The sequence below is a fragment of the Oncorhynchus tshawytscha genome, linkage group LG31, assembly GCF_018296145.1.
Source record: "Oncorhynchus tshawytscha isolate Ot180627B linkage group LG31, Otsh_v2.0, whole genome shotgun sequence".
In the NCBI taxonomy this organism is placed as follows: domain Eukaryota; kingdom Metazoa; phylum Chordata; class Actinopteri; order Salmoniformes; family Salmonidae; genus Oncorhynchus; species Oncorhynchus tshawytscha.
In genome coordinates, this window is record NC_056459.1 from 8,381,863 (window position 1) to 8,402,220 (window position 20,358).

Consider the following 20,358-nt stretch of genomic DNA (forward strand, 5'->3'; position numbering starts at 1 on the left):
CTGGCTAGTTACGGATATGAGCTCAAACAAAACCTGTCAATGTGGCGCCATCTCCTGGATCAAGAGAGAACAACTCGGTCTTCAACGACAACCATCATGGCGGCCACCACACGGCTCATATCAAGGTTGACTGTTGTCACGGGTTAGTGTCTTCTTTCACGCTTCGTCGGCCTTTATATGCAACTTAATACATATGTAAGGTAGGCCGATATATCTGCACTTCTCTGTAGGAAATTAGTGGGGCAGATATGTGTGCTTAGCTAGGCGCAATAGATTGTGTTGTTGTAGCTGACCCTTGGGCTAGTTGTTGGACTTCAATCATTTTTATTTCACTGCAGGACAATATTGTAGCTAACGGCCTTTGTAACATTGTTTCGACTAAGCTACATAACTGTTACAGTATATTATCTTCAGACATTCTTGAGCATATTTGCTTTAAAAAATACAATAATAATCTGTCCTGTGGTATCGCAACAGCCATCCAAGTCAGTTTGTTAATGAAACCTTAATGACAATATCCCAATTAAGTCAATTTAACATGCACATACATTTTCTTAAGAGTAGCCTAGGCCATTTTTATTGGACAAAAATGTGTTTGTCTTCACCTTCGCCCGATGAGACAGCTGTGTCACTCTCATTGGGTCAAACGTGAAGGCAACAATAATGTTGCCTTACAAGAATTTTCACTCAGATGAATTAATTAAAGGCACAATAGAATGAATGAATTTTTGCACTACCCATTGTCTCCAGGAGGGGGCAGCGGGATTGGCCGAGCCGTATGCCAGCGATTTGCTTCCGAGGGTGCCATAGTGGTGGTCGCTGACATCAGCGAGGAGTCAGCCAATCAGACCCTGGACAGCCTGAACCATGACCACAAAGGGCAGGACCACATGGCGTCTGCTGTGGATGTTTCTTCAAGGGAGAGTGTCGAGAAACTACTCACAAGCATACAGGTGATTGACTTATGTGCAGACACACACTCACTAATTCAGTGTGTGTGTTTGGTGTAATTGAGTTATTATCCTAAACCACAAGCTGGTGTCTCCTACTAGGAAAATGAGTCAATCATGTAACGTTTTTGGACCTTGACCTAAATTACTCCACTCAGTACTTTAGCAACAAAATCGAGAAGTTAGAAATTGCCTGAATCTGAAGAGACGTTTTGTGTGAGTGAGTCACTGAATGCCGTAAGTGATTAACTCATAGACAATGTGCTGTGATACCCTCCTGCAGTGTCGGTACTTCCAGCCTCCCTCGGTATGTGTGAATGCCGCAGGGATCACTCGGGATGAGTTCCTCCTGAAAATGGAGGACGAGGACTTTGACAAGGTTATTCAAGTCAACCTAAAGGTATTACCCTTTGTTCTTATTGTCCTGACCACAATATATTTATATCAGTGGAAGAAAAGCAGCAAGGGTTTCTCTCTCTTTTAGGCTCAGTGACTCTTTTACGCTGATGCACTGAAATCAGAGTTAAAACGTTGTTTCAATAAATAGTGCTTCCTACCCTCGTCTCCCACAAACCCCTCTCTTTCCCCTCTATCAGGGTACATTCCTCCTGACTCAGGCTGTTGGCAAGGCTCTGGTTGCCTGTGGAGCTCCTAAAGGCTCCATTATTACCGTGGGCAGCATTGTGGGCAAGGCGAGTCCGACATCTTAGCTATTGGCACCCCAGGCATTATCTTTCAAACAGACTTACATTCATTCCTGCCATTCTTTAACCTTCTCTTTGTGTTTCTGGCTGTTACCAGGTGGGCAATATTGGACAGGCAAACTACTCTGCTTCCAAAGCAGGTGTGGAGGGCCTGACCAGAACTGCAGCCAAGGAGCTGAGCAGGTGAGGCACACCTGGGTAATGTTCATTAGGGCAAACCGAAGCAAAATGTTTTGCAACAGAAACAAAAATGAGCATTTTAATATTGTACAAGTTGAGATGGTAGCGATCCTTTTTGGGCTGTTATCTTCTGTGCTGTGTCTACTGAACATGACCCTGCATTTGATTTCAACACCCCAAATTTGACCCATTCACCAATAGAGAGAAGATTAATAGGCTATAAACATTATTTAGTGAGGAGGGCCTGTCTCCTGATAGCAATGGAATTGAAGCTTACGAGTGTTTTAACAATCCATTGTTCCTACGACGTGTGTTTCCCAAAACACCAGGCAGAGAAAACATTCACTAAGTGCGTCGTTGGAGCCTGTGTCCATCTATTAGGATCTCTCGGATCAGCTTTCTCCATTCAAATCTTATTTTAACATTAGAATTAGTCCACAACACTGATGGTGGATCAGCTCCTAGAGATATATTATTACTTGGCTGCAAATATTGAGGTTTATTGTAATGCTTACCCTATAATAACTTAATCACAGATTTGACACATCATGTTGTCATACATCAGGAAATTACAGACAGTGTAGCCTACAATCATTTTTTAAAATGTTGCCTTTATTTATCTAGGCAAGTCGGTTAAGAACAAATTCTCATTTACAGTGACGGCCTACCCCGGCCAAACCCGGACGACGCTGGGCCAATTGTGCGCCGCCCTATGGGACTCTAATCAACGCCGATCTGATTCCGCCTGGATTCGAACCAGGGACTGTAGTGTCGTCTCTTGCACTTAGATGCAGTGCCTTAGAACGCTGCGTCAGTGGCAAAATAGAACTCAATTGACTGAAATAGATCGGCCCATATAGCCTTTAAGCCTACTGTATGCTTTTTTGCAGTCAGCTTGGTTTTCATTTGAATCATGTTTTTGTCTTTCACTTTGTTTGTGCCAATTGCAAAGACATTGGCAACTTTGCATTGGGCAGTCACAGAGCGACAGATAAACGCCTTGATTCTATGTTTAGCGGAGACCTTCTGTGTTTAAAAGTGACTCTGAAGGGAGCAGAAAAAAAGCATTAAACGACCACTTGCTGTTCTACGAGTGGTCTGAGGCAGTCAGACCACTAAATAAAGAGTGTTTTCAGGTGCAACTTCAGTAACGCTGGTTTTGGGAAACAGCTCGGAGTTTTAACGATGCTCCTATGAAGGTTCTTAATGAACTTAGCCTTAAGATGCGTTTGGGAAACTGGGCCCAGGTGTGGTGTGAAGTATGTATATTGCCTAAAAACCTAACATACAACTGCTCTCTTTCTCCAGATATGGGATCCGGTGTAACTGTGTGCTTCCAGGGTTTATAACCACACCCATGACTGATAAAGTACCAGAGAAAGTAATCAGTCAGGTATGACTGAGTTCTCCTTTTTTACATTAGATAGAAAGTCACCACCTCAATGTTGTTTTTGTATAAAAGTGTGTGTTTAACTTGCTGTGTTTGTGTGTGCAGCTTACGTCCATGGTGCCACTGGGGAGGTTGGGAGAGCCTGCAGGTAAGAATACTGTATACATATACACCTCTGTGCAGTAGAGCACATCACAAATGCAGAACTCCGTTCCCTTTCTAATCAAGTTATAAGACTTAACGTCGCTCTGTCTCTCTGTGTGTATAGAGGTAGCTGATGTATGTGCCTTTCTGGCTTCTGATGACTCTCGCTACATCACTGGAACCAGTATTGAAGTAACAGGTAATGGACCCACCTGAAATACATTCAAATGATTGAGTAATGTTTAACAGGAAATGCCTTTTTTTTTTTACTGCTGTCCTGTTGACAAAAAGCATTTCCTACTCACCTCCAGGAGGCCTTTTCATTGGCTGAGACAACAGTCCATCATCCTCATTAAGACCAATGAGGCAAGTTCCCATCTCGGTCCAGGAATGGAGTATTGCTTCAACGTTCACATTGTGCCTTCGCTTGTAATAACACAACTGATTGTTTTGTAAATCTAGTCAATATGTACAAGGTAAATGTGCAATAAATGAAAACCAATGTTTGTAACTTTTGAGATCTGGTGTTGCGGAGAGAGTTCACAATACAGAGAGCGGGTCAGTGTTCAGTGGTTTCCCAATGTAACCAAGTTACACCTCTAAACACTCTACATTTATGTAAAGTTACTATCATTTAACTAGTGAAACTTCTACTAGTCATTACTAACAGGGTTGGATTTAGATGTTTATGAACAGAAATGGCTGGCTTCACACATGCAAAGGTACTCTAATACAGTATGCACACAGAAAATGCGTTGGCATGTGGTTTAATTGGAGACTTCGGACAGAAAATAACAAGCCAAGAACAAACCGAGACAGTGAAACTAAAAGCAAAACAAAAACGTGGTAAAAAAAATGAAACACAAATGAAAGAGAACAGTGGACTGTAGAGCGAGAGGGAAGCAGGCATAGATCAGAATCAAACTGGAGTGAAAACACAAGAAGGGATCTTTTGGGGTGTTGTGGTGATAAATAGTGGAAATAAGGTTGGGATGTGACTGATTCTGTGTTAACTGGAGATTTGTGAATGTGGTTGTATTCAGCTGTCTGAGCCGCTGAACGCAGCAAGTCGAGAGGAATCAAATTGAAAAAAATTCTAGCTATTGTGTAGCCCCGGGCAACATGCAACACCAGCCAGTTGAGAGAGAATGAAACAGGAGAGGGACTAAGAAAAAATAACAAGGGAGTCGAGCAGCTCTTTTTAAAAAGATTATATATTACAGAAACAAACATTTAAAAAAAAAAATACTTACATAAAATACTTTCTCTTTTCAGCACCATGTTTTGTTGAAACATTTGTCTTTAACAATAAAACTAACCAACAGATGCGATTTTCACTCGAAATCACAAGGTAATTATTTTTCACCTCTGGTTTAGTTAGGTCAACCCCCACCCCCTTCTCTGCAATATCAAAAGAAAAACCAACCCCATAGCCATATTACTTACTTATAAACAAAATCGTAATAATTCTTCCCCAGGTGGTGGCTAGAATTATCCCTCCCTCCCTCCCGCTTGCTGTCCCCTGCCCACTGTGTTCTCACAACCATAGAATCCCGGTGTCTGTTTGTCGCTCACGCCATACTCCTGCAGCACAGCGCAGCTCAGCATTGGCAAACCGCAATGAAATGTAACAGCACAGTACAGTTGATTACTAAAGGGTTTACAATGAGATATGGCCACAAATGACTGGTTTTCTTTTTCACCAGAACTGTTGACATGCATAGACCAATGGGGTGCGCACAGATAACTCGGGTTAATGTTTTGTTTAATATGTATTTAATTGTTTTAACCATCAAGTGAGAACTACAGGAAATAAATACAAAATGAAATACCACATTCGACTGGCATATTTGGCTTGTCGTTGTTTGAAGCACCTTGTTTGATTTCAATAAATACAATAGAATTTCACTATGTCTGTACAAATGGATTCTAATGCACATTTCCAGTAGGAGAACTGGTGACAGCATCATGTGGCTGTGATGGAGACAAAACTTGAATTATTCACGCTGAATATATTAACGCTTTGGTATAATTAGCACCTTGCCACAGTTTTTGAAAGCATGCATTTATTCACTGTTGTACGAGAGAAACTTTTGGCCGTCATCTATTAAGCTCATACACATATTTAACCCTGATACCTTCCCTGCTTGAAAAGAGACGGAATGTCACAAATCCTGGTATGAAACCCTGTGTTCTACATAAAACAAGAATCAAATTCCAGGCATCACACCTGTAAATACTGGACTGGTTTGATGGCATTCTGGCCTATTCGCTGGTCTCGGTACGACAGTTCTGGCCTGTGTATGACAGTTGTAACAGGGATTAAAAATACATGTACCAAACATCACGTTCAGTACAATTGACCAATTTACAAGGTTAATGGCTTTTGATTCATTGGTCCTTGGAGAAGGCAAAGACACCCTTCCGTCCCATTGCATGCAACATTATTGGCCCAATAATAAACAGCCATACAGTTCAGAGACAGTACATTGCTGTTAGGACTTTATTATTACAGTACTGAGCAAAGAGATGTTCATAGTCACATCTTAGGTTAAAGCCGCGATAAAACTAGAGATCTCACCGCTTTGCTTCCACTCCACAAAGCACCGTAAAGTTTCGATTCACCCGCCTCTAGTGTGTTTGACCAGCTTTAGGATAACTAGGCTGATATAGTTGTTTGGTACAGAATTTCACTGTGGAGATGAATAGACCATGAACTTAGCTAGACAACATGGACGTCTCCGTTTCGTCAGGCCTGGTTGGCTACAGGCTCGGCTGTTTTCCGGTCCTCTGTGCTCTTCGTGGAACTCCTATTCATTCATTGGTTTCCCCTTAATGTGGTGAGGCAGCAAGTGAGGCGTAGGATGGGGCGGGGCTTAGTTGCAGAAGACGTACAAGTGTGTTGGGAAGGCAATGCAGAGAGGTAGAGTGGGTGAGACAACTGGAAAGAGAGACAGCGGGAAGAAGAGAGGAGTGAGAGGGGGGTCCGCGACGGTGGGCTCTGGTGTGCACGGAAGGAGGAGACGGCTCTTTGGGCCAGCTGTTCGTTGGAAAAGAACACGCTTTTATTCTGCAAACGGTCAGAACTCTATCTCTCGTTCTCGCAATCGATCTTTGGTCGCCTCTTCGTGAGAATGTTTGTGTTCTACTTTTCTCTCGTCGTCCATTTCTATTTGGGAGATGTTTTCCCCTGGGCATGTACTTGAGTGAGTGCATGTCTGTTTCACAACAGTATTTGTGTGTGTGTGTGTGTGTGTGTATATATAAATGGTCGGGAATGAACTTGATATCATGAAATACATTTGCAAATTACTGGACATGTACTGTATATTGGTATGTTAAGTGTGTGTGTGTGTGTGTATATGTATGTATGTGTGTGTGTTCATCAGTGTAAGTGTATATTCTATACGTGTAGGTGTTTCTCATTTCTCTGCATGGTGTTTTAGCCCAGGAAACAGACAGGTCCCACTTCAAAGCCAAATTTCTGGTTGCTCTCCCCAAAGTCTGTGATCTTGAGGTCCCGCAGAGGAAGCTGCTCCACCTGGGGCGTGTTCACCTCCACTACCGTCCTGTCGAAGCCCTTACGATACTGCAGACAGACAGAAACAGAGAGACAGGTGAGATCACTACACATGCAGCAAGGGTATCTGCCTTGGATTCATTATTATTCTTTGATTATGTGTAATGGAAAAATACAGTTCCGTAGTAATACTTTTTGTAATTATTCAATTAGCCTACATCAGATTAAAAATAGAGCAACATTCAGGGAATTCCTTTTTAAAAAGCTAATGGGGGGATGTACCCCCGGACCCCCTATAAAATCTCAGGTTTCTTAGTTTACTTTTTGAGATACTTGAGATGCGCATCCATAACTTGAATGTCCGCACACAGAGGTAAGCTAGAGATTACCTTTGGTTACCATGACTCCCTGGAAAACACTGGCAATTGTTACTGAATATGACCACACTGTTTAAATAAACCAATTAAATAAGACTCACAGAACAGCCGTCGACCAGGGCCTTGATGTATGGGCTTGTCTCGTAGCTGAGGTCCTCATCGTTGGCGCCTTGGAAGTGTAGCGCCCTCTTGTGGTCGTCATTGGCCGTGCGGTCGGCCCAGGCCACGGAGCGGTGGCAGTGGTAGGTGAGGTTTTGGCGGGCCTGGACACTCAGCAGCCGCAGGAAACCCAACTGGACCACGCCGATCGGCTCGCCATTAGAGTCCACATACGAGAGCTGGGGGGTGGGGTGGGAGAGAGGACGCCCCATGAAATAAAAACTCAGATAAAGCCAATAGATGTGAACTCTATAATAAGCATGAAAGCAGAGTGTGATGTCTCAAACCTGACATTAAATAAACATGTTGCTTAGTGACAGTGTTATGATAATGCTTTGATCATTTTCCTGATCGACCTTCATCTTTACCCATTGGTTGATATCCAGGTCAAACATAGCACACTTATGGACTATAATGAATGTCCCTCTGGGATTCTCCACGATGGTGCAATAAACCCAAACTAACCTTGCTGCCAGTTGCAAACTCACTGTACCAGGAGCCTGGTTTCTCCGTGGTCCAAGAGCTGAGCTTTACCTAAGAGAGAAATAGAGAGACAATTAGACTTATGTTTAAACATACAGCTACTTCAGGGTAGAGTTTGTGTGTGTGCATTATTGACTGACAGGCCCAGTCTCTCTTCTCACCGTGTCCACGCTCTTGCTGGGGTACAGGCAGGTCTCCCCACCGGCCGTGAAGTTACAGAACACCTTGAGAGAGTCGCGAGAGCAACCCTGGTTGGGGTCGATCCAGTACTCTCCTACAGGGGGGAGCAGAGAGACGAGGCACGGCTAAGTACCAAGGAACTCAAATTCAAATGTCTTAATGTGACTAAAATGACAATATGAAGTCGCCATTTATCTTTCTTTGCATTGATGGTGTATTAACCAAATAATTAGCATAGTACACAAATCCCCATCAAAACCCATCTGTTTAAGCTAGAGATATGTTTGTTTTGCATGGGCTGCGTATCCATTCACCGGATCCGCCGACGCCGGCCTGCCGTGTCTGGGTTGGAAGGTGGCTGAGCTACAGCAATGTTTGTCAGACCAGGAGACATCCCGAACGGTTTGGGCTGCAAACTAAGGCAGTGAGCTCCAAAAGTGTTGGGACAGTGACAAATGTTTGGTTGTTTTGGCTCTGTCAGCATTTTGGATGTGAAATTACACAATGACTAACTATGGAACATTGTTACATGTGTATTAAAGTAGTCAAATGTTTAACATTTGGTCCCATATTCCTAGTTGTATTTGCTGTTTGTTTTCGTCGTTTCCCAGATGATTTTGTGCCCAATAGAAATGAATGGTAAATAATGTATTGTGTCATTTTGGAGTCACTTTTATTGTGAATAAGATTATAATATGTTTCTAAAAACTTCTACATTCATGTGGACGATACCATGATTACAGATAGACTTGAATGAATAATGATGAGTGAGAAAGTGACAGATGCACTAATGTCATACCCTCATACCCCCTGCTAACCTCTCACCATTCCTATTACAATGGAAGTTAGCATTTTTTAGGGGGGGGTATGATATTTGTGCATCTGTAACTTTCTCACTCATCATTATTCACGTCTATCTGTAATCATGGTATCGTCCACATGAATGTAGAAGTGTTTAGAAACATATTATATTCTTATGTTAGAATTGCCACATTTCTGTGAATTGTTTTACGCCTGAAAGCCCCGTACCGTCTTTGAGCTCTGGCTGGCCGAGTTTCAGGTCCTGGCAGGTGCGTGCGGGGCTGTCCTTGGTGCCCAGAGGGAAGCGCATGGTCTCGATCTCCTGTCGCAGCGAGTTCAGTGAGCCGAAGATCTCCTCCATGCCCTCACTGCCTGTCAGGAACTCTGTGCCGGTGGCGTCGGCTGCGACCGCCTCTGCGTCTGTCTCGGACAGCATCCGGCTGGCGTCGATGGAGCGCTTGGACTTCTTGGAGATTTGGATGGGCAGCGGCTGGATGACGTCGCCTGGAGGACCCTGATTGGAGGCGGGTCACAGAGAAAGGTTATTACTGGTTGATATTCATTCATAAGATTCGTAGATTTGTTAAATTGAACTTATTTATGTTTGAACTGAAAACTGTAGATGTATGAGAGCATATGCTATGCTCTAGAATGATGTAAGCAACTAACCATAGAACTAGGCAGGACTAAACTGAAAAATGGCAGTAAAATACGACTATTTAATTCGTTTCACAGAGTAAACTGATTATGCAAAGGATGGGTACTCACTGGAGGCCCGGGGGGTCCTGAGACACCCTTCTCTCCCTTGGGACCAGCTCCTCCCTGGAACACACAGACAGGAGATAGAGATATGAACAATACTATGCACATGGGACTCAACAGGGACTATAATATGGAAGCAGATATTCCACTAGAGAGAGTGCGGAGGAGGTTGTTCTACTCACTGTAGCACCCTTAGCTCCCTTGACACCTTGGGGACCCTGGGAAAGAGGCGCAGGGAGGTCAGGGTTATCATTCAATAGACGCTAACTATTACCACTGTTATACGGCCATAGAAAAGAGGACATTTTAAATGATTAGAGAGCGACAGAATTATGCAAGACACAAAAGGCATGGATGTATTCATGCTTAAATCTCTCTATGTTACCGTCTTCTTTAAAAAAAAAATGTATATACACAATGCAGATAGAGGATGTTACGTGATATACTGATAAAAGAACCAGTAGAGGTGATGTAGAAGTGGTTACTCACAGGCATGCCAGCAGGGCCACCAGGACCGATAGGCCCAGTGCCTCCAGAGACACCCTGAAACACACATGAAATGCATCAGCACTGAACTCAACTGTTTGTCGAAGGGCGACAGAAGGGCGACAGAATACATGTTCAGGAGGGACAACAGATTATTTCGAGTGTGTGTGTGCTCAGAGGAAATGTACGCTCTCTTTCAAAGCTCTATAATGTCCGCTAAGGAGAGACAGGTGTCACTCACAGTCTCTCCCTTGTACCCGTGTGTCCCCTGTGGCCCTGGCAGTCCTCTGTCTCCCTTCTCTCCCTGCTCTCCGGGGGGCCCAATCAGACCGATCAGACCCGAGTGGCCCTTCTCTCCCTTGTCACCGCCCTCGCCGCGCAGTCCTGGCAAGCCTGGTGGTCCCTTGAAGAGAGAGAGTAAGAGTAAGATGGTACTGTAGCTAAGGAAGTGGGTATATTCACTTGAAGCATCAATATAGCACTGTATGCCTATAGATCAACACTGTGGGAGATACAATCTATTATAGATCTATTCAGGTACACATCTTATCTCACCAGTGGTCCAGGAGGTCCCTTCTGGCCGGCAAGGCCTGGAGAACCTTGTGCGCCCTGGATGAGATCATCAGAAGGAAGTTAGTGACACTCAGCCTAATGCACCAAACAGCTCAGCTACACTGTTGAGCTCATAGCTAGTAGTAGTGAACAGATGATAATAGACCCTACAGAGCAGAGGGTAAGACAGATGGACACCCGTACAGACAGACAGACTAGAACAGTAGACGGAACCACAGACTGAACAGCCCAGTCTGTCCATGGAAGCGCGGGATCATCTCGCTCACCACTGATCCAGGGAGTCCTCTCAGACCCTCCGTTCCTGGTTTCCCTGGTTGACCCTGAGGTCCGACGGGGCCTGTCTTTCCTGGAGGTCCGTTAGCACCTGGGTCTCCCTGGGGGGGAGAAAAGAGAAAGGAGAAAAAAACATTGATAAACTTCAATATTCCAAATCCCCAACGTGTGTTGCGAGTTGAGCAAATATTTGGGAAACAATTGACGGAGAAATATACATTTTGGTGTCAGGTCTGTCTGGCATGGCGTGCAAACCATCACTAGATAGATAGAAACGATCCACAGGCTAAACTGCCAGTGCCAATACATTGACCGACGACCTTTGAACTCTTACCTTAGTTCCCTTCTCTCCTTGTCGTCCCTCTGGCCCCCTCGTTCCAGCAAGACCCTAGGAAGTAAGCGATGTGTAATATTCTCAACGTTATGATGCTTTTTCACGACCGCCTATCGGCCACCTAGTAGTCTTCATTGAGTAGATATATGCACCTATCAAACAGAATACATTGGAAACAAACAGATATGTCTGTGGATGATAGTTGTGGTTTGGCCTGTTGAGCTGAACGATCTTACCCTCTTTCCAGGTCCACCAGGGGGTCCATTCTCACCCGTGGGTCCTGGAGATCCCTACAGTAGAGAGCACGATCACCATTATAATGCCGCAGTGACCTATGCAGGGTCAATAATAACTATAGAGAACTGAACCAAAATAAACATGGTTGTTCCATAATAATAATAATCTACATTCTAGACAGGCTTGAAGGGCGATCTGCTCGGAAGGACTTACAACTTTGATCCTGCAGTGCCATTTTATGTTTCAACAGGTGCTTCAACATGGGAAATACACTTTCCTAGGGCTTTAATTGAGATGGTTTATGGCTGGGACTTGCATACATATGTCCACAGTGGCCCCTTAGTCCTCTCTGACCCCATTACATTTCTCAATTCTAAATGTTTTTGGATACATCTTAAGGATGTGCTTCACATTACAAACACTACTCTTGCCGGGAGCCATTTTGAATCGGGGCGATGGTAAACGGACAACATATGACCTAATGACATCCAGTTCAATGTGCTTAATGAAGGCTACGAGGACAGTCCGGAAGATCCCATGTAGTACCTATAGTAAGTTAGGGCAACTTACAGCTTGTCCTTGTTCGCCGTCCTCTCCCCTCTCTCCCTTTGCTCCATCTTGACCCTAAAGAAGAGAAACAGAGTCATTATCAATGATGGTAATTGCTAAGGTGGTGTCAAAAGTAGATACTTTTGGGGGGTTTTAATCATGGAAAAAGATTCACAGATACACCAGCAGAGACACATCTTGCACTCACTAGGTCTGCAGTGGTATGAACCCCCGCATTGGAATATCTGTTTAACCACAACAAAACAGATCTAATGAAACGTGTGTGAAGAGTGTTTAGATACTCACTCTGGGACCTAGTTCACCAGGGGGACCGGGGTCGCCAGGGAAACCAACAGGGCCCTAGGAGAGAGACACAATGGCATTACGTTTGACTTACAAACTTTACAGACCAAGTGTGATTTTTTTTGTGACAGTGTTTTCCTATAGAGTGAGTGTTTGACATACAGGGTTTCCTTTGGGTCCGTCGTCTCCAGGGCCTCCTCTTCCACCCGCAGGGCCAGAAGCACCAGGTTGTCCCGCCTCTCCCTTGTCACCGTGCTCTCCACGTGGGCCCTGCCATTGGACAACAACACTGTCACTCACAGTACAAAACATCTATGCATAGAAATAAATATGTGCGTATGGGACAATACCTTGAGGCCCATGAGAAGAAGCAAAGAGACAGAGTAAGGATCAACCTCTCACCTTCTTTCCTGGCTCTCCTCCGATTCCAGGTGGTCCAGCTTCACCAGGCTCTCCCTGTCAACACAACGTGTTCAGTTCTCAGAACATACATGTACACACATATCATAACTACTACAACAGAACGTGGAAATCGAGTTATTGTGAAGTCATGTATACCTTATCTCCCAGGTTTCCAGGGTTGCCCAGACCACCAGGAGGACCTTGAGGACCCTGAATAAACAAACAGATACATATCATAGTGTCAACAATATAAAAACAACAAGAGTCATACCCATAACAACATATATGTCTTCAAATCAACAGGACAACTACAGTAGGTATTTATGTGGGATGGCTTCATAATATCACCAGTAGCATAAAAACTCCATTACAATGAAATCATTTGATATGATTATTCTATAGTGAGGAAAGAGTTCTGGAACGTTTTGAGAGAAGATTAGTACTCACGTCAGCACCGCTGGGACCAGCAGGGCCACGGGGTCCTGGGGGGCCAGGTGGACCCTAAAGAGACAGATAGGATGAGTTTAGCAATATCCTAGTGTGTTTCATGCGAACAATACCTCTTTCCTGAACTATTGTGATTGGCTTCATGAGATCCAATCATCTGTTGGGTTGCTCCAATTTGTCGTGGACTCTCACCATTGGTCCGACATCTCCAGTCTCTCCCTTCTCTCCTGATGGGCCTGGCAATCCCTGCAAGATACATTCACAGTTAGAGATGCCATTGACCTATCGCGTCACAATCACACGTTTATTGTACTGAGGCTAACATCATATATAGTCATAACAGAAATCAGTCATCATACCTGCAGTCCAATAGGACCTGGGGCCCCTGGGAATCCTCTGGTTCCTTCATCTCCCTTGGCTCCAAATGGCCCCTGCTGACCTCTGGCTCCTAGTTCTCCATCAGCTCCCTGAACATTGGAGATATTAGTGAAGGAGACATTTCTGAGGGGCACCATGCTATGAATTCCTATGTGTCTGATGCAATATTGATGATACACTGTACGTTGATGGAGTTAAGGGTTTCTACTTACAGCAGCGCCGGGTTGACCGAGTGGACCCATTGGCCCTGGTGGACCAGGAGGACCCTGTTGACACACAATGTTTGATTGTAGCCAAATGTATCACTGTACTTCAGCAGAGAAAATCCTATTTATAGTATATTGTTCAGACACAATAGATGTAAGGAACATAACATGATCTGTGGATTTGACACGGACAGCAAAATAATGGCGGTAATGTCACTCACATGCTCTCCTTTGCCGCCCTTTGCTCCCTTCTGGCCGTGCTCTCCAACCTCACCCTGTAATACACAATTCACCACCAAGGCTTTTGTTACGAGAGGTTTGAAATGAGCATTTTGATAAAGTTTCAAGTGGTTTGAAATGAGCATTTTGATATAGTTTCTCAAGTGGTTTGAAATTAGCATTATGATATAGTTTCAAGTGGTTTGAAATGAGCATTTTGATATAGTTTCAAGTGGTTTGAAATGAGCATTTTGATATAGTCTCTCAAGTGGTTTGAAATTAGCATTATGATATAGTTTCAAGTGGTTTGAAATTAGCATTATGATATAGTTTCAAGTGGTTTGAAATTAGCTTTATGATATAGTTTCAAGTGGTTTGAAATTAGCATTATGATATAGTTTCAAGTGGTTTGAAATTAGCAGTTTGATATAGTTTCAAGTGGTAATACAGTAGTTTGGATATGTGATAGAGACAGATGATTGTTACTAGCCTTGTCTCCGTCCTCTCCTGGAACTCCGATGGATCCGGCTGCACCTGGCAGACCCACTGGGCCCTGGACACCGTCACGCCCAGCCGGGCCAATCGGACCTTTCTCACCCTGAGAGGGAACGGGGTGGGAGAGAGAACATGTATGAGACATAGAGAATAGAGAAGAACAATGACTCAATCTGACAGCTCTGTATATTGGATATGTTTTGTAAAAGTACTCACAGGCACTCCCTTCTCTCCTGATGGTCCTGGAGGCCCCTGGGGGCCGGGTCTTCCTGGGGGTCCGATGGGACCTCCGCTGCCTGCCTGTCCTCTCTCACCTGGGGATCCCTGCACAGGTATGGTTACAGACATGATTACAGCCAAGGTGATGTGGACGTCAACAAATACTGTGCATCACATTCTCTTTTCACAATGATTCGTTTCAGATGTAATTATTGCCAGACGTACAGCTGTTCCGGGAGGTCCTGCTGGGCCTTCACTTCCTTTCAGTCCGCCACCTCCCTAAAGACCAGACAGGAACAAGTTAAACACTGCATGTGCAATCTATATTCAGTATGACATCTCGCCCTGTGATATGGAGAATAGTGTGCTATTTTAGATGCAGACAGAGTGTTGGTTAGCCTGCTCACCGGGGTGCCAGGCATTCCTCTCTCTCCAGGGAAGCCTCTCAGTCCTGAGGGCCCGTCTTTCCCGGGGCCGCCTGGGGGACCAGGGTCTCCCTTCGTTCCCTCCTTGCCAGATGGTCCGGAGAGTCCCTGCTCGCCTGGTGGTCCTGGAGGCCCGGGGTGACCGCGCTCGCCCAGAGGGCCAGTCTCTCCTGAGGAACCCTGGGACAATGAAGAAGAGGAAGTGGAGGGAAATGAGTAATGAAGATGGAAAGTGAATGGTGGATATGATCCATAAAAAATGGATTGGACACTGGACAATGTAAATAAAATAAAGTTGCATTAATCTTACCTGAGGGCCAACAACACCTGGAGGCCCGGGTGGCCCAGTCTTTCCTTGGAATCCCTGTGGAATAGAAAATGAAATGAATTGGGCCTTGAATATAGCCTTGTGTAACCCCTAATGCAATCAGCTCAGGCAATCATGTGTGTATCATGTGAGGAAGTAACAGTAGAGCATGAACAGTATAATTTGAGATCAACTACAAAAAACAAATACAAATTTAGCCAAAGGAAGACATGGCACTGTTTGTAAGATACATTTATTTCTGATAGCGTCCACATGGCCATATGTTCCGGACACGAAAACAGACTTACAACTTCTCCTCTCTGTCCAGGGTGTCCGGGCAGTCCATCCTTTCCTGGTGGTCCCTGGGTAGGAAACAGAAAGAGTTGAGGGAAAGAAGGCACTTACAGTTTCAAACTACACTAATCATTCTTAAATGATTGCTATATATAGTAGATATTGTGGCCTTACGGGAGGTCCCTTTGGCCCCGGGAAACCGTTTGCTCCTTGAGGTCCGGGCAGTCCCTGAAAGATACAATGGGAGAAGGACAGGTATAAGTCTCTCAACAACATGTATGTTATAGTGGCACGGCAAAGTGTGTATAGTAAACAAATAAATGATAACTCCAACAACCTACCCTCTCTCCTAGTGGACCAGATGGGCCGTCACTTCCTGATGTACCCTAGTGAAAAGAAATAGAAGCCCAGAATTAACACCATCACATGCAGCGAACCAATATTCCAGCTTTACTATGACGTGTCTTCCCTGTGGTGGCCAGTAGGTGAACTGACAGTGCTGTTGAGCATTAACCTCCATAAATGTATTGTTGAGATTCTAGACATTGTCTTACCTTGGCTCCTGATTTCCCAGTAGACCCTCTTGGCCCTCTCTGACCCCTGGGGCCCTGTTGGAGAGATATGGAGAATCGATTAGGAATGGTATGGGCATTTGGTTGAGTGTTTCTGATCCACTTCATGTTGGTTCATCTCAGTAAACTAACCAAACTGTTGTTTGTTCCCATTACAATATGAGCCCTGGTTTAAACAGCGATGCATAAACTATAAAGAGAGACTTTGACAATCAACAGTAATGTAAATAAGTGGAATTTAGTGGAGTTGAACTGTACCGTTGGTCCTCTTTGTCCTCTAGGTCCAGACTTTCCAATCAGACCCTGAAGAAACGCAGACTCAGTCAGACAGACACACAGGCAACATCAGCCATCAGAATCAACTTCAGTGCTGTTGACTTTGTACCTGGGTTAAATCACTCATAGAACATACTGCGACAATTTGAGTTTTCATTTGAGTTTTAATTCCCTTACCCTTGTTCCCTTCTCGCCGTTGGTTCCAGGGAATCCTGGGAAACCGAGGGAGCCCTGAAAACACATCAAGCATTTGTTACATCTAGCATCCGTATTGTCAGTCCTTTTAATAAGATAACATTTCAATTGTTACCTGCAAACAATTCGAAGGAAATCGGGGTTGCCGTTACCTTAGGTCCAAGTCTTCCAGGATAGCCAGGAAGTCCAGGAACACCAAGTTTACCCTGCAATCAGATACTGTCATTAATGACCCTCTGACGAACCTATCAAAATGACCATAAACAACAACATAGACGGAACCACCATCATGTAAAAGTTGGCCAACCAGGTAGGTGTGTTATGAGATACTTTCAAATATAGTGTCATTTTAATCAAGATAAACAAACTTCTGTTATACAGAATATGAACCCTACTCCCACCTTCTCTCCAACCAGACCGATGGGCCCAAGCTCGCCAGGGGGCCCAACACGACCCTTTGGCCCCTCAGGACCGTCCTCTCCTCTGGGGCCGGGCACTCCACCCTCTCCCTGTTAGCAGGAACACACAGGGGAATCAATCAACACTGATACATAAACCACATACCCATACATCAAATCAAATGTGAATCAATACATAAACCACATACATCAAATCAAATGTGAATCAATACATAAACCACATACCCATACATCAAATCAAATGTGAATCAATACATAAACCACATACCCATACATCAAATCAAATGTGAATCAATACATAAACCACATACATCAAATCAAATGTGAATCAATACATAAACCACATACCCATACATCAAATCAAATGTGAATCAATACATAAACCTTAAATAAAAAAATGAATTGTATGCAAATAACAAGGCAAGAAACAAGGCAAATAACTTCAAACATGTAACACGACATTGTAAAACAATACATAATAATTGAATATAATTCTTTGGAGGAATTATTTCATAAACAACATGTATCTTACTCTCTCCCCCTTGACACCAAAGTCTCCTTTAATTCCAGGGAAGCCATCTTCTCCCTAAAAAAAAAGGCAATTGTGGTTAATATTGAAAGCTGAAGGCCTTATACGTATGGTCAATCAAGTGTTTGGGATGTTGTCCCTAAAATGCACAAATCCAAATAAAGTCTTCCTAAGAACTCTTACAACATAAAGAATTATGAAAACGTTGGTGGAATAATATTTAAAGTGTAAAAAAAAAACAGTATGTACATCTTCTCACGTTTAGGTCAGAGAGAGAGAGACAATGAACTTTGACACCTGTGTGGCTTTCGTGTCTGAAAGTGTGTCACAGTACGCCCTCTAGTGATCCTAATCTAAAAGTACCGATACCAGTGGCTGATCTCCGAAACTGCATAACCATGGCTGTTGTCATTCACAAAATACATGTTAGTGGGCTGAGAGACATAACTTTACAACATTTCTAAACGTATGTCAAATCAATCGAACCCAAACACCAACGTAAATGTTTCAGAGGTGTTATAGCCCACGACATTACTGTCATCATGACACAGGACCAGCGTTGTACGTCACCTTCAAGATACCAGAATCAGTTCTCAAAGTGAGAGGCTACTTGTTTTCTTATCGAAAAGATAAGATGTTTTATTGTCACATATACTATTCGTCAATCCCTGATACATTGGATGAGGTCACCTACCTTCTCTCCTTTGTGACCCTTCAGTCCACGGATACCTTGAGTTCCCTGCAATTACAACTGGATTAGGAGGTCAGTCATTAATCAGGCATTATCGTCACAGATTAGTGACAATTATTGACGACTTTAGCCCCAAAAAACTCATCTCACCTTAATGCCACGAGGGCCAGGATAGCCAATAGTTCCCTGAGGACCGTTGGGACCCTGTATGAAGATAGGAGAGAGGGTTAATTATGCACTACCTCACACAAGACACAACGTATAAGACACAATATATAGGCAGGCATCTTGGTGGGGATTTTGGCGCGGAGGTTGACTATATTTCATGAATACTGTGCAGGAGAGAGACGATTAGAGGATCTCACCTGGTTTCCTTTGGTGCCAACAGGTCCCTCCTTTCCTGGGTGACCCTGTGAGGTGAAGAGAGTATCAGAGGTCAAGAGAGGCATTATCAAGGGCAACTTAAATTCAAGATGTGCTGATTACTTGTTCTTCCCACTTTGTTCCATGAAAATGCAATAAAGTACTTAACCTTTTTGACCAGTGGAATTCTGCGCAATGCATTATTTATTTTACCTTTATTTAACTAGGCAAGTCAGTTAAGAACAAATTCTTATTTTCAATGTCGGCCTAGGAACAGAACGACAGATTTGTACCTTGTCAGCTCGGGGATTTGAACTTGCAACCTAACCACTAGGTTACCCTGCCGTCATCTCATGTTAAAAAACCTCTGCATATTACCAATAATGTTTCCATTGCTCTATTATTAACATACAGTAAAGATGAGTCCAATATAGGTCAGTGAGTACGTGACTTACAGGGGGGCCGTCGGCTCCGGGCATTCCTGGCAGACCAGGTTTTCCTGTGGGGCCCTGGGGGAGGAGATGAGAAAGAAGTCACGAGTTTACTGGACTACTGATGACAATACTGGTAACAGTGTTATCATCACTCAGTCTAAATACACTAGGACCTAAGTTGCAAAGTACACAATACTTTGTCTCCTTGTCAATCATTTCTGGCTGAATATTCTGAATGTGACGCTTCACTAGTTGTGACAAGTTCTGGAGACTTTACTGGAGCCTGTCGGGACGGTCAATATCTTTATGAAGGTTCATTACATAGTAATTACACACACAACAGTCATGGATCACTTTGTTCTCTTACCTTATCTCCCGGGGGGCCGTGGGCTCCCTGTGGCCCTGGCATTCCCTGAAACAAACATGTCATACGGTCAGATCTGGTCAGAGATACATCGCTTGGGGCATTATTACCACAGATTACAGTTGTGTTATTAGAGGTTGCTTATTTTTCATTGGATCATCCCACATTGTAAGGAGGTCGAAAATTTGAATGTGATATCCAGTCATTTGCAAGTGTTTAAATTGGCTAAAATCTGTCCCCGATAATGTCTCTCCTGCTCTGTGACGTTTCTCACCTGTGTTCCTGAGGTACCCTGCTGCCCTGGGGGCCCTGGCTCTCCTTGGGGACCCTGAGAGAGAAAAAAAGAGAAGAGAGAAGAGGAAGGAAGGAAGAAGAGATGGTTTGAGACTTTAAGGATGGTTTGCTCTCATTGGGAATACATCAATATGTTCAACTCCACAGAGGACAAAAAGGACAGAAAAACATTCACTGACCAGGTTTCCTTTAGGACCGTGGGGACCGTCGTTTCCACGCACACCCTGAAAGAGGAAAACGAAAATAACATAAAATAGAAAAGACTGCTAGTTATCATAGCTATATGCAGGGTAAACGACCTGACCTTAAGTGGCCTTCTACAAAATGACTATCTAGATGTACTAGTGATAACAACATGATCCTGCACTTTAGGGGCTTTTTAGCTGGTGACATGAGGTTGATGTGGTCTGCTGACACTGTTGAT

The 20,358-nt window shown here is 43.9% G+C and overlaps 2 protein-coding genes across 10 annotated transcripts in view; one reads left to right on the plus strand and one right to left on the minus strand.

The window, feature by feature from the left end:
- hsd17b8 (hydroxysteroid (17-beta) dehydrogenase 8) lies at positions 1-5,202 on the plus strand. Its single transcript, XM_024395862.2, has 9 exons — positions 1-142; positions 751-953; positions 1,234-1,350; positions 1,547-1,642; positions 1,752-1,837; positions 3,143-3,227; positions 3,330-3,372; positions 3,493-3,567; positions 3,680-5,202. Exons 1-9 carry the CDS (start codon positions 40-42, stop codon positions 3,697-3,699), a joined length of 828 nt encoding a protein of 275 aa, XP_024251630.1. The 5' UTR covers positions 1-39; the 3' UTR covers positions 3,700-5,202.
- The window catches only part of LOC112233309 (collagen alpha-2(XI) chain-like), a 46,271-nt gene continuing 30,477 nt past the window's right edge, over positions 4,565-20,358 (minus strand). For all 9 annotated transcript variants that reach the window (XM_042310404.1, XM_042310405.1, XM_042310408.1 and 6 more), the window contains 44 exons: positions 20,114-20,158; positions 19,915-19,968; positions 19,644-19,688; positions 19,298-19,351; positions 18,845-18,889; positions 18,630-18,683; positions 18,483-18,527; positions 17,792-17,845; positions 17,242-17,349; positions 16,993-17,046; positions 16,823-16,876; positions 16,628-16,672; positions 16,352-16,405; positions 16,139-16,183; positions 15,972-16,025; positions 15,812-15,865; positions 15,507-15,560; positions 15,179-15,376; positions 14,997-15,050; positions 14,769-14,876; positions 14,548-14,655; positions 14,060-14,113; positions 13,845-13,898; positions 13,614-13,721; positions 13,447-13,500; positions 13,255-13,308; positions 12,964-13,017; positions 12,808-12,861; positions 12,568-12,675; positions 12,409-12,462; positions 12,124-12,177; positions 11,553-11,606; positions 11,317-11,370; positions 10,976-11,083; positions 10,692-10,745; positions 10,378-10,539; positions 10,140-10,193; positions 9,833-9,868; positions 9,657-9,710; positions 9,117-9,402; positions 8,069-8,181; positions 7,890-7,958; positions 7,367-7,603; positions 4,565-6,957 (listed from right to left, as the gene is read on the minus strand). In XM_042310404.1, the coding sequence (XP_042166338.1) occupies positions 6,811-6,957; positions 7,367-7,603; positions 7,890-7,958; positions 8,069-8,181; positions 9,117-9,402; positions 9,657-9,710; positions 9,833-9,868; positions 10,140-10,193; positions 10,378-10,539; positions 10,692-10,745; positions 10,976-11,083; positions 11,317-11,370; positions 11,553-11,606; positions 12,124-12,177; positions 12,409-12,462; positions 12,568-12,675; positions 12,808-12,861; positions 12,964-13,017; positions 13,255-13,308; positions 13,447-13,500; positions 13,614-13,721; positions 13,845-13,898; positions 14,060-14,113; positions 14,548-14,655; positions 14,769-14,876; positions 14,997-15,050; positions 15,179-15,376; positions 15,507-15,560; positions 15,812-15,865; positions 15,972-16,025; positions 16,139-16,183; positions 16,352-16,405; positions 16,628-16,672; positions 16,823-16,876; positions 16,993-17,046; positions 17,242-17,349; positions 17,792-17,845; positions 18,483-18,527; positions 18,630-18,683; positions 18,845-18,889; positions 19,298-19,351; positions 19,644-19,688; positions 19,915-19,968; positions 20,114-20,158 (3,462 nt within the window). In that variant the 3' untranslated portion in view covers positions 4,565-6,810. The remainder of the gene's footprint in view (positions 6,958-7,366; positions 7,604-7,889; positions 7,959-8,068; positions 8,182-9,116; positions 9,403-9,656; positions 9,711-9,832; positions 9,869-10,139; positions 10,194-10,377; positions 10,540-10,691; positions 10,746-10,975; positions 11,084-11,316; positions 11,371-11,552; positions 11,607-12,123; positions 12,178-12,408; positions 12,463-12,567; positions 12,676-12,807; positions 12,862-12,963; positions 13,018-13,254; positions 13,309-13,446; positions 13,501-13,613; positions 13,722-13,844; positions 13,899-14,059; positions 14,114-14,547; positions 14,656-14,768; positions 14,877-14,996; positions 15,051-15,178; positions 15,377-15,506; positions 15,561-15,811; positions 15,866-15,971; positions 16,026-16,138; positions 16,184-16,351; positions 16,406-16,627; positions 16,673-16,822; positions 16,877-16,992; positions 17,047-17,241; positions 17,350-17,791; positions 17,846-18,482; positions 18,528-18,629; positions 18,684-18,844; positions 18,890-19,297; positions 19,352-19,643; positions 19,689-19,914; positions 19,969-20,113; positions 20,159-20,358) is intronic.